Raw genomic sequence first — 13,821 nt, 5'->3', positions numbered from 1 at the left:
ATATGGGCTCCCCATCTCTGAACTTACATCAGCTTTTTTCTGCCTCAACCACTACCTGATTGATAGTTTTACTTCTTGAGGGATCTTTACAAGAGTTGGAAGAGACTCCTCCCTGTCCCAGACTGAGAGCATGAAGGCTTCAAGTGGTCTCAGGAAACTGTATCATAGGGATGGCTGAAATCATTAGACCAAGGATCCTCAATAGGTTTTGTATTAAGGTTTCTGAGCTTAGGCAAAGTTTGGTCACTGCCGAGGTTAGGTTCAGAAACTTTTCCTCCATCAGAAAATTTTTGGTTAAAGATGAATCTATGATATACCCGGGAAAGTCACCCTTTATGAAGGGATGAGATGTGAAACTTCCCCAATTTATCATCCACCCTAGGTCTTGGAAGTGTTTGATCATCCTGTTCAGGCTTTGCTCTACCTTCTCCACAGAGTCTGTGAATAACAGAAGATAATCTAGACAAGGGATGATTTGAATCCCAGATCTTAGGACTTGCAGTGCCTCTGCCAGCACCATGGTGAAAATCAGCAGAGAAGATGCTAATCCGAAGGGCAGGAGCATTGCATTGAAAATAAATAATTTTTCTGTTTTTTTTTTTTATTGCGAGTCCGAGGTACTTCCTGGACTCTGGGTGAATTGGGATATGCAAATATGCATCCCTCAGATCTAGAGAAGCCATGAAAACTCAAGAGCTCCCTGGTGGTATAGATCGACTCCATCTTGAATCACTTGTATTTTACAAACAAATTGACTTGCTTCAGGATTCAGAATGAGAAGTTATTTCCTGGACGGCTTTCTTCTCAGAATATGTGAAAATAAAACCCACCCTCTCTCTGACCTGGGGGAATGTAACATCCCTTCTTCAGGACATGCTGGAAGGAAATGTGATGACATTGCCCTTGCTTTTTCTCCATCTTTTGCTAGGATCGTTGCAAGGAATTTTTCTGAGGGTCTGCCCTCCAATTCTACCCTATGCCCAAAATTGATTAGGTTCAGGATAAAATTGTTGTTAGTGATGGTCTGCCAATATGAGAGAAAGGCCCTCCGGTATTCCCCCCACCTGGCAGACCAAGTCATTGAGAACAAGCCTTTGACTGGGAGGTTTTAAAGAGAAAACCTCCTTTTCCACTACCTTTCCTGTACGGTCATCCTTTCTTCTGGTCCTGTTTATCTGAAAAATCTTTGGTTTTGTTGGCATCTGAATGGGTGAAAAATTACTTCGACTGTTGCTGCTTCTTGGGGAGAGGAAAGCATTTTTTCCTAGCTGTGGTAATTCTCCCGAAAAAGGGTAAAGTGCAAAGTTTGGACTTCGAAGCTGTGTCCCCACTCCACTCCACGATTTAAGCCAGATAGCCCTTCTAGCCTTGTTAAGAAGGGCTGTAGACCCTGCAGTGAATTTTACTACCTCAGTGGAAGTGCTGCCAATGTAAGCCACTGCTTTATTTAAAGGTGGTAGGGCATCCAAGATTTTTTCCTTAGCAGCAGCAGCAGCCTCCAAAAAAGCGTGTAGCCGCTTTAGCCAAAGATCTAGGGTACATGCCACACAGGTAGTAGCCAGAGCCAGTTTAAAATTCACAGGGCAGGCTTCCCAGGCTCACCTTAAATACCCTTCAGCCTTCCTATCCATCAGGTCTTTAAGAACCTGCATCCTCAAAAGGAGAGTTCAGTTGTTTTTAAACACTTGATATGGAAGCATCCAACTTGGGGCACTTTTAGGTCTGTAGCAGCTTCTTTGAATGAAAACCTTGTCTTCAGATTCTAGGGGGGGGGGGGGGGACGACAACAACGTTTCCACTCTTGGAGAACCATTTCCTTTAGAGAAGAATGAATAGAGAAGGTTCAAGCCTTTCTGGCAGACTGGCAATTTTTGGGTTTCCTCCTCTAATTCCAAGAGAGTCATAGATTTAGCAATTCTTCCATTTCTTCTGATGCAAACAAAACTCGGGATTTTGCCGTTACTTGGATAGAAAAGTCAGGGGGCCCCTGCCACCTAGCACAGAGGCCAGACAGGAAAAAGTTCAGAGTTCCTGTCTTGGCCGGAGAAAAAACACATACCGAGGGGATGTCGGCTGTGGGAGCCATTTTATATTGCAGATCATGTGTTTCCTGTGCTAGAGGAGGAGCCTCTCCAAGCAATCCTGGAAGAGGACTAGTGGCAACACTAGTCCCACTCCAGGATAAAAACTAAAAAACTTTACCACCCCTCGCTCCCACACCCTCCAAACTTTGTTGACAGTCTTTTTTTCCCCCCTTACCTGGTGAAGCCAGTAATACTCACCCAAGTTCCTCATCCAGAGCCCTAGCTGCTGCTGCCACTGGTTACAGTACTGGGGAATATGGGGGGCCGGGCTGCTAATCCAGAGCGTTGATGGTGCCCTGAGATCACCAGCCCCTACCATCCCCCCCTGTAAAGGGCTTCAGCCCTCTTCTCTCTCCTTTGAGGACACCGTCCTCAGCCAAAGCCCTGAATATGCCAGTCAGTACTGTTCAATAACAAAGTGGAAACTTCAGGGATCTCTTGATATCAAGACAAGGTCAGGTAGACCAAGAAAGATTGCAGCCACAAATGCCAGAAGAGTTGTTTGGGATATACAGAAAAACCCACAGGTAACCTCAGAAGAAATACAAGCTGCTCTGAAATTAACTTTTTTGGCAAATACAAATACAAGTAAAACTCCAAATACATTACACCATTATGTAAATGAATATGTCAAACCAATAAAAAAGTGGAGTATGTCAACAAGTTAACAGAGCCTACCTTGAGGAAGAAGAAGAGTATCATACCAAGAACACACCCGAATAAAAGTATAACAAGCTATACAGCCAGATATTGACCCATACTACTACAAGCATTTCCTGAAATAACCGGTTAAAAGGAGTTGTAAAAGGCAGAAGGTTTTTTATCTTAATGCATAGAAAACCTGTATGTAGCAGCCCCGGCCCCCCCAATTACCTACCTGAGCCCCTTCTCTCTCCTGCTGGCGGATTTGGAATGATCACACTAGATATTTCCCAATAACGCCACTATCTTGGTGAGTTGTTGATGCCAATAACTGTATTGTATTACCGTCAACTAAAACTATGTTCTTTGTTCCCCATTTAAATGTAGAAGCTCTTGAGGAAGCGATGTTTAATCGAGAAACATGTCGAGCCAATTTTAATGTTTCAAGAACCCTGTAGACACTTCTTTATTCCAGCGTTGGCAATTCCAAGATATATTTCCCCGCAACAAGTGATTTATATCTTCGAGTGCCACCCTGTGGTGTTTTCATATGGTTCTTTTATCTTTTTTGTGTAGTTTTCCCTTTATGTATTCCATTGGATGCATTCAGTGAATAATATTTGTAGAATTGTGCAATATTAAAAATGTGTTGTATATTTTTAAGTAGTGCCTACAAAGTCCATTTTTTTCCTATACAACTTTCTATCAAACTAGTAGGATGTGGCACTGTATTTATTAAGGGTACGATTACAACCCAAGGGCACAGGTAATCAATCATTTCCTCCTCCTTTCCAGCGATGTCCATGATCCCCTCAGCCATCCAGAACACTCCTCCTGATTGACAGACGCGGGAGCCAATGGTGCCACTGCTCTGTCTCAGCAAAAGTCAGTCAGCCAATCAGGGGAGAGAGGGGGCTGGGCTCCATGTCTGGATGGATACACAGAGCTCTGACTTGGTTAGGCGCTCCCTGTAGCAAGCTGCTGGCCAAGGGGGCACTCAAAAAGAGGGAGGTTCTAGGAGCAGCAAATTGGGACCCGAGAAGAGGAAAATCCAGGATGCTCTGTGCAAAACCAACTGCACAGAGGAAGAAAGTATACAATCACTTTATTAACTATATGAAAGTGGGGAACATATTGGTCATCTAAAAAGGAGTTCCACCCAAAAATGGAACTTCTGCTTTTTGGCATCCTCCCCCTCCGGTGTCACATTTGGCACCTTTCAGGGGGGGGGGGGGGGGAGGAAGCAGATACCTGTGTAATACAGGTATTTTCTCCCACTTTCGGTCATAGATCACCACGGTGACCTACGCCCTTCTGGGAGACACACAAGTCCCAGTAGACAGCAGGGACTAGTGGGATCGCACAGCGTGAATCGAGCATGCGCAGTAGGGAACCAGTAAGTGAAGCCGCAAGGCTTCACTTCCTGGGTTTCCTTACCGAAGATGGTGGCGGCAGCACCCGAGAGCCGGGAGACAGTTTGGCTTCGGGTGCCCAGGACAGGTAAGTGTCCATATATTAAAAGTCAGCAGCTGCAGTATTTGTAGCTGCTGACTTTTAATATATTTTTTGTTTTTTGGCGGAACTCCGCTTTAAATAGCGATAAAGAAGATGAAAATAGTAGGTGGCCATCTCTGGTCATTCCCATCCCTTCCATTCACACCTGCAAGGGCCAAACTACAGGACAAAAAAAGGCGATGGGATCATCACCACCTGTCCTCTGCATACTCAGAGATGTATGGATAGTTATATCACACCAGAGGTGAGATTCAGGTGAGACTTCCAAGACCCAAAATCGTGAAAAATTCTGACCAGATGTCAATTGGTATCCTGTTGTAGCTCCCGATGTAAGGGAGCACCTTAGAAGGTTATCCAGGGTGCCCAGATATCAGAGTATTTGGAAGTTTTATCAAGAGTGGTATAGATCAGCTTCTCCATCTCTGCTTAACAGTTAATACGATTGAGTCACTCCTTCATTGAAGGGGGGTGATGGGGGTTTTAGACCTCCAATGCATTGAGACGCATAGCCTAGCAGGGTGCAATGGAATAGGCATAATGTAATAATGGTGTAGAGACGTTCAGGTATCCATGAATAAGCACTAATTTTGTGCGAAACGTCGGCTGTTTCTGTTTTGATCTGGTGATGTATCTGCTGTTCATTTAATAAAAGTCAACCTGTACGGTTTTTGGAGTGCGGCCATCCATCCTTCATCTATCTTTTATCCCTTATGAATATATAGCTGGATGCACTCCCAGCCAGCCTCAACCGTCTCAATCCCCAGTGCATTATCCCAAAATGTGTGATCAGAGTGCCAAAGAGCAGGTTATTTTCTCAAACATAGCAGCATAAGGCGCTGAAATCACAGGACTCTGGGAGAGGGGGGAGAGCAAATTAAATAATGTAGGTGCCTTGGTGAAGCCTGCCATATGGGATGCACTATCCAGGTAATGTTTAATGTTGAATATAAGACCAGAAGGGAAATTAATCAGTGTTTGATAGCTCTGCAAGTTCAGTACCCCACATGAGATTGGCCTCTGCAGAAAAAATGTTTGGCCAACATCTTCGCATGCGGCCATCCGCCGCTAGGAAGATCCCAAAGACCTGGAAGAAAATCTGGGTTGCCTCGCACTGGAGTGAGGGAACAGAATTAAGCAGATACTGCGTGTGTGGAACATGCTTTTTCAAAGGCTAGAAAAGTAGCCCCAATAAGGGGGTGGGAGAGGACAGTTGGAGACGAGCGGTCCTTGGGAAGCCAAGAAACACTGTGTACTTCAGAGTCAGAGACGATATGTTCCAAGATCACCCATCCTTTACATTGGGCATGAACTCTCTGAAATTAACTTGTATTTGCCATTTTAATGCGTTCGTGTGTCCTTGTGTTTGAACCAAGGCCAAATATTCTAGGGTATGTAAACTTTTACTAGGATTTAAAAAGGAGCCAAACAACTATGTGATAATAAGTGGCTTCATATGATCACTCCGGGGTATGTAAACTTTTGATCAGGGCCATTTGGCCGATTTCTGTTACCATTATGGTTTTAAAAAAAAAGAGCCAAACAACTATGGAATAATAAATGGCTTTGTATCATCACAATCTTTAAATAAAAGACAGACGTTTTTTGGCATGATCAGTCATTTTCAATATCAAAATTTCACAATATTTTGTGCAAAACTGTATGTAAATGGCCTACGCATAGCAAAGGTAATATCCACTGGCAGATCCCTCCACATACGAGTACGGCAGTAGAGTGGATCTCCTGTGCTGGATCACATACCTAGTATGATCCAGCACTTCCGGATAGGGGCCGGCACCCGCTGATTGGGGTGATCAAATACCACCAAAGGAAAGCTCTTTTTGTGGGGGAAAATGATATAAAATATAAGATGTGTACAGCGTTGCATGACCGCAGAATTGTCAAAGTAGCGCAGTGCCATATAGCAAAAAAATGCCTGGTCATGAAGGGGGTAAATCTTCCCGATGACACTATAGTCAGAGCTGCACTGGTCGTTTTTATCTACAGATGTTCCTTTTCTGCATAGGCAGCTTTATTTTGTAAAAGGTGACCTAACCCTTTAATGTTGACATCTTGCAAATTGCAGAAAATTGAGGAGTTACCCAAGGTATGTAAAAGGCATCATAAAATGAAGAAAAACTTACAAAGAACATGTCAATTTCTTCTCTGTCCACAATTCCAGTTACATTCAAGTCTCCTGTCCTTTCATCAATAATGAACAAGCCAAGTGGTGGTTCTGTCACTCCTCTACCAGTTATGCTGTAGCGAATTCTCTTTCTTGGGTCCATCTTAATATCAGATCGGATCTAGTATTATGTAAAAGAAAAAGTAAAAATTCTGAAAAAGACACCACAAGTGGGACTATACGGCATGGAAGAGATTTTTGACCAAGTATGATTAAAACAAAACAGTGGTAGAAGATTATAAAAACGGTCCACAAAATAAAATATGAAGAAAAACAGCCAGGGGAAATGTTTGTTTAAAATATGAACACTCAAAGTAGGAGTTCACCCAAAACCAACTCTAAATCTACTGGCAGTAACATTCTAAAACAAATATTTCTAGCCCTTTAAAAGTAGAAATCGCTATCCATACCTCTTCTAAAGGTGATCTGGACACCAGCAGCGGATGCCGTGTGCAGGAGACAACAGACAACAGCTGTGAAATGCATGGGAAGTGAGGCCACCGATAGAGCTACTATGGGCTTTCGTTGTGGGCTGCCTCTCCTGCACAAGCCTACACAGAGAAGTCGCCGCTGACAGCTCAGTGTGGGACCGGACTGGCTGCAGAAAAAGGTATGTATGGAGATTTCTTCTTTACAGGGCTAGACAAATTAGTTTTAGAATGTGGTTGCAAGTAGGGCCGAAACAACGAATCGATTAATCGCAGACTAATCGATTATGAAATGAATCGATTACAATTTTCATAATCGATTAATCGGCCAGTAACATAATGGGGGTTAACAAAAACTAAAATTAGCCCTTTATAGTACAAAAAAGCAAATCGCTACTGTAAATATTACTTTCACTGTCCCACAGTAAAAAAATGAACCCCTTACAGTAGCGATTATTTGCTCTTTTTGTACTTATTTTAGTTTTTTTAACCCCATTATGTTACTAAACCTCTCAGGACTGAGTTCACACCTATTTTTTGGTGCTTTTTTCAGAAACACACTACAGTTCATTTACATGTTTTCCTATGGGACATGTTCACATCCATGATTTTTTTTCAGCTGTTGCGTATTTGGAAAGGGCAAGGACTTTTTAACGCGAAACGGTGCCATTTCGTTTTTTTTGGTTCAATACACTTCAATGGAGAAGCTGCAGAAAAGCATGTAATGTGTTTTTGGGGCAATTTGTGTTTTGTAATCTGCTCAACAACAAATTGGTCCAAAAAATAAAAAAATTCAATATTTTTTTTTTTAGGCCATTATCCGATTAATTGAAACAATAATCGGCCAACTAATCGATTATGAAAATAATCGTTAGTTGCAGCCCTAGTTGCAAGTAGGTTTAGAGTTGGTTAAGTTTTGGGTGAACTTCTGCTTTAAGTTTTCCAAACCTGTCCTACATATGGATAGACTCCCACCCCCCCCCCCTTCTTTCCACCAATGGGCTAAAGAAAAAACAAAGCAATTCCTCTGTCCACACAAATAATACCATGGAAATGCAATGACCAGAGGCTGCAGCTGCTGATCGGCGAAAAGTTTTCCCATCATGTCCTATTTGACAGAAGTCAAACAAACAATCAACCTCTGTCAAGCAGGGACATCCAAACACTAACCTATTTGGCAGGTCCCTGCTGAACAGGCTGAATTTTGATTAGTGTATGGCCCAGCTTAGGAATGGAGTCACCTCGTCTCAGCTGTCTAATTTACTTGTGTGGCTATTTAAACTTTGTGAAATAGATAAAGCCTTGGGGGACAGGTTTGGGAAAAACTGGGTTTGATTTACTAAAACTGGAGTGTACAAAATCTGGTTTTCATACAGAGCTGCGCCAATTGGAATCCAGGTTTTAGGCTGGGTTCACACTACTACACTACTTTCATCCTACTTTGCTCTGTGTTCAATGTTTCCCTATGAGAGCGTCTTGTAGCGTCCTACACAAGTCGGTCCGACTTTGAAAATGGTCCCTGTACTACTTTTGGTCCTACATTGATCCTACTTCAGGCCTATTGAATATCATTGAAGTCGGACCAAAGTAGTATCCTGTTCATGAAAGTAGGATGGATGTAGGACCAATGTAGGATAAATGTAGGACCAATGTAGCAGAGCAAAGTAGGATGAAAGTAGTGTAGTAGTGTGAACCCAGCCTTATTGTCAAAGCTTAATTGAACAAGCTGAATTTAGCTGATTGGTTACCATGCACAGCTGCAAAAGAATTTGCACTCTCCAGTTTTATTAAATCAACCCCACCGTGTTCAGCCATACAAGCTGAATACGGAACATCTATTTGTACAATGCTAGTATGCTTACCCTTGCAATGGGATTTTTGTAGCTATTGTCCATTTCTTCTTTAATTGAAACTGGTGGAATAATCCATTCTCGTTTATATCTTGACAATGGTTTGGTTCCATCATGCAGTCTAATACTTCCCTTTGCCAGCTTAAGAAAGAAAATACAAAAAAAAAAAACACAAACATGGTCAATTGCAGTGAAACATCTTGAACGCAAGCATAGTCCACTAAAAAGAAACTAGGCTGAAAACCCAGGGCCTTAATAGTATTGGAATAAATGCAAAAAGTGAATACAAAATGTACCAACATATAAAGGATGCTAGTAAGCTTTCTTTTATTAAGAAAAATAAATAAAAATAAATAAAAATAAATTGTATGTACACACACATTGGATATAAAAAGTCTACACACCCCTGTTAAAATGTCAGGTTTCTGCAATGTAAAAAAATAAATAAAATTGAGACAAAGATAAATACCGGTAATTTCAGAACTTTTTCCACCTTTAAATGTGACCTATAAACTGTACAACTTAGTTAAACAACCAACTGAAATCTTTTCGTTGGAGGGAAGTAAAAATACAAAAAACAAAATAGTTTGGTTGCATAAGTGTGCACACCCTTAAAATAATACTTAGTTGAAGCTCCTTTTGATTTTAATTTCAGCACTCTTTTTGGGTAGGAGTCCATCAGCATGGCACATCTTGACATAACAATATTTGCCCACTCTTTTTTGCAAAAACACTCCAAATCTGTCAGATTGCGAGGGAATCTCCTGTGCACGGCCCTCTTCAGATCACCCCCAGGTTTTCAATCATATTCAGGTCTGGGATCTGGCTGGGCCATACCAAAAAACTTTAATCCTTTTCTGGTGAAGCCATTATTGGTGATTTGGATGTATGCTTTGGGTCGTTGCCATACTGAAAGATGAAGTTCCTCTTCATGTTCCTGAAGGTTTTGTGCCAATATTGACTGGTATTTTAAACTGCTCATAATTCCTTTTACCTTGACTAAGGCCCCTGTTCCAGCTGAAGAAAAACAGCCCAAAAGCATGATGCTGCCACCACCATGCTTCACTGTGGGTATGGTGTTCCTTTGGTGATGTGCAGTGTTGTTTTTGCGCCAAACATATCTTTTGGAATTATGGCCAAAAAGTTCAACCTTGGTTTCATCAGACCAGAACACATTTTCCCACATGTTTTTAGGAGACTTCAGATGTGTTTTTGCAAAATTTAGCCAGCCTTGGATGTTTTTCTTCGTAAGAAAAGGCTTCCATCTTGCCACTCTACCCCATAGTCCAGACATATGAGAGATTGTTGTCACATGTACCACACAGCCAGTACTTGCCAGATATTCCTGCAGCTGCTCTAATGTTGCTGTAGGCCTCTTGGCAGCCTCCCTGACCAGTTTTATTCTCATCTTTTCATAAATTTTGGAGGGACATCCACTTCTCTGTACTAAAAGGTGGAAAAAGTTCTGTTTTTTTTTTTATCTTTGTCTCATTTTTACATCACAGAAACCTCACATTTTAACAGGGGTGTATAGACATACACCTATTTTATATTAAAATGCGGGCCATTAGTTGCAACTAATTTCCTTATTTGCACACACAAAAAGTATTTTTCCTAACAAGACCATGTTGCAAAAATGAATACACCCCAATGAAATCCTTAGGAGCGTGGCTTGCAAATGGCTTCTTTAAAAGAAGTCAATGCAAGCCACTCCAAAGCTGCCCCCAAGAAGTGCAGGAACCTTTTTCTAAGTTGGAGCGACTTGACTCGATCTGATTAGAATGGTTCCATTGCACCAAATGGAGCCACCTGACAAGTCGCCCCAGTGTAAACCAACACAACAAAATCCTAATTAACAAGAATTCAACTACAGGGGAGTCAAATTATTCAATAAACAGGTGTCCAGCAGATAGTGTATTATAAAAGGGTGTTACTTAAAGAAAACCCCCTTCCCATTTCATGCTGTCAGCAATGCACCACATGGAAATGTCACAAATCCTGAGAAAGAAAATCATTTTTTTACTTTAAGGTGAAGGCTGCAAGTAGATCAGCAAAACGTAACTTATCAGTTAGAAGAGCCCTCAAAATTTACACTCGCCTGCTCGCATTTTGCGAGTAGATTTTGAGGGCTGGCTGGGAGCAGGGGGGACGAGCAAGGAGAGGAGAGCCGCCGCCTGGTTGTTCAGAGCGCGGGGAACATAACAGCTTTCAATTCAATAGCCGTGTTCCCCGCCGTGCGCCATCATATACAGCCCCTCCCCCTTGTCCGGGCACGTTGATAGACAGATCACCCATCCCAGGATTGGACGGGTGATCTGTCTATCAAAGTTTCCCGGACAAGGGGGGAGGGGCTGTATATGACAGCTCGCGGCGGGGAACACAGCTATTGAATTGAAAGCTGTTATGTTCCCAGCGCTCTGAACAACCAGGCGGCGGCTCCGGCTCCTCTCTCTTACCCAGCACAGGTAGGCTGCAATGTGGGGGACTCTGGCTGCAATGTGGGGGACTCTGGCTGCAATGTGGGGGACATGGGCAGGCTGCATTTTTGGGCACGGATAAAGTTGTTGTTAATATTTATTTTTATAACCTAATTCTGCATAAAACATTTAAGTGTCATTTCATGAGATAATTTATGAGGGCGTGTCTAGGGGCGGGACATGGTAGGGGTTGGGCGGGGCAACTGGTGGCGAGTACGCCTTGAGGCCTGGCTAGTAGCTCAGGACTTGAAATTTTGAGCCCCGAGTTAGAATACTGTAGCAAAAGTGACACAAAAATGAAACTGCAACCATCTCACAGAGATGTCCAGGCCGTCCACAGAAGTTAAAGTGGTCGTTAAAGAGGAAGTAAACCCTGCAAAGGTAAAGCATAATGGGCTACTATACATCACGTCACTCTTCCTTCCGGGGCCGCAAGTCACAGCATGACTCCATCTAGAAACGGTACAGCGTGCATGCGCCAAATACATCGGCGCATGCGCAGAAGTAGTTTTCGTACGGAGAATTGTAAATAAACCTAAACGGTTTAGGGGATATTTCCAGCACCTACAGGTACGCCTTAATATAAACTTACCTGTAGGTGAAAGTGGTTGTACAGAGTGTACAGCCACTTGTATAAAAAGCTCCCATCTCCTCTGTATTACAACAATAAGTTCCCATGTGTGTGTTGGATCATAAATATGTTTTTCTGTACTGATAACACTGTCTTCCTGCAGGCAGGTGTCTCCTCTCTCCTCTGCCCCAGCTGACAGTTCCAGTGGGCAGGGCCAAGCACTGCCGCCGACGCCAGCCGTGGAGTAGAGACAGAGCTGAGGAGTCACATGATCGCAGGAAGACTCCGTGTTATCAGTACAGATGAGCATATTTATGATAAAACACAGACACAGGGGAACTTATTGTTCTAATACAGAGAAAATGGGAGCATTTAATGTTAAGTACGAGAGCAGCATGAGTGGGGGTGGGGAATGCCGATACGAGCAGACAGTCAGAGATGGGGGAAGAGGATGGAGGAGAGGACACATAAGACAGAGCAGGGCTGTGGCTGCCTGAGGCACATGTGCTGACAACGGTGTCAGGTCTCAGCAGCCCTGATATATCGTGGTCAGCGTACAGAGGGGAGGGTATAGCCCATTCTACTCTTTAGCATTTGTTGCAATTTAATAAGAGGCCTGCTTAATTGATTTGGGTTCAATTTCCAGCAAAGAACATGCTCCATGGGGATAAATAATGACTGCAATCATCATTTAGGGTGTCAAATTGCCCCAAACACTGAAGGAACTTAAAGTGGTTGTAAACCCTGTTCTACCACTTTTACCTACAGGTAAGCTTATAACAAGGCTTACCTTTGGGTACCGTGAATATCTCCGAAGCTTGCACCGTTTAGGAGATATTCACAATGAAGAAACGGCTTGCTTGTGCCGTTTCTTCAGGAGCTGTGCCATGACCGGCATCATTGCTGCTCTGTCCAATCACAGGGCCGAAGCCTGAAAACCCGGAAATAACTCCGGGAGACATGTCGCCGATCACAGCAGTGTACGGGAAACGCTGCAACAGCTTCGATCGAAGGCAAGTATTTAATAATAAGCTAGTATGCGATGCATACTAACTCATTATGCCTTTGTCTAGCAGGTTGTTTTTTGAGAGTTTACAACCACTTTACCAGTTCCCGCCCGGTCAATAGCATCGGGATGTCTGGGAAGTGGATCCGTTATCCTGACTGGACGTCTGTTGACATCCAGCAGGATAACATGCCGGCGCAGGCCCGCGAGAGCCCACAGCGTGATGATCGAGAGTGCGGCGTGTCAGTCTGACACCCCGCATCTCCGATCGCGATAAGAAGCCTCTGTCAGAGGCTTCTTACCAAGTGATCAGCTATGACTAATCACAGCTGATAATCGTGTGAACCAGGAAGTGTCGGTAAATGGCATTTCCCGGTTCGCGCTGACAGGGAGAGCCGATCAGCGGCTCTCCCTGTCGGGGGTGGGGGGGGGTCTGTGCTGATAATCAGCACAGCCCCCTCAGATGAGTCCTTCAGCATCTAAAAAGTGCCCATAAGTGGCGAGGAAGTGCCCCATAAAAAAGTCTGATAGTGCCCATCAAAGTGCCAATCAGTGACCATATCAGTGCTAATGAGTAAATGAGTGAAAAAAATTGTAAAGAGCAACATATGCAAACTGAATCGCCTCTGGGCGCTAATGAGTGCCAGTCAGTGACCATCACAGTGCCAATCAGTGCCCAGTAATCAAACCTGTCAGTAACTCATCAGTGCTTCCCACCAGTGCCACCTGTCAGTGCCCATCAATTCTACATATCGGTGCTTCCTCATCAGTGCCACTTTATCAGTGCCAACTCATCAGTGCACGTCAGTGAAGGGGAAAACATTTTATGACAGAAACAAAGAAAAAATAAATTCAAACATGTTGGTCTTTTTTAGTTTGTTTAGCAAAAAATAAAAACCCCAGAGGTAAATCAAATACCACCAAAAGAAAGCTCCATTTGTGAGAAGAAAATGATAAAAATGTAGTTTGGGTACAGTGTAGTATGACCGCGCAATTGTCATTCAAAGTGCGACAGCCCTGAAAGCTGGAAGTTGTCCTGGGCAGGAATGGCCGAAAGTACCTGATA

General features: G+C 43.2%; 1 protein-coding gene across 4 annotated transcripts in view; it reads right to left on the bottom strand.

The window, feature by feature from the left end:
* The window catches only part of DSG2 (desmoglein 2), a 164,369-nt gene that overhangs the window by 49,481 nt on the left and 101,067 nt on the right, over positions 1-13,821 (bottom strand). For all 4 annotated transcript variants that reach the window (XM_040354108.1, XM_040354107.1, XM_040354110.1 and 1 more), the window contains 2 exons: positions 8,714-8,842; positions 6,383-6,544 (listed from right to left, as the gene is read on the bottom strand). In XM_040354108.1, the coding sequence (XP_040210042.1) occupies positions 6,383-6,544; positions 8,714-8,842 (291 nt within the window). The remainder of the gene's footprint in view (positions 1-6,382; positions 6,545-8,713; positions 8,843-13,821) is intronic.

Source organism: Rana temporaria, chromosome 5, assembly GCF_905171775.1.
Source record: "Rana temporaria chromosome 5, aRanTem1.1, whole genome shotgun sequence".
Lineage (NCBI taxonomy): Eukaryota > Metazoa > Chordata > Amphibia > Anura > Ranidae > Rana > Rana temporaria.
Note: the sequence above shows the minus strand (reverse complement) of the source record. Positions and strands in the feature narration are given on the sequence as shown.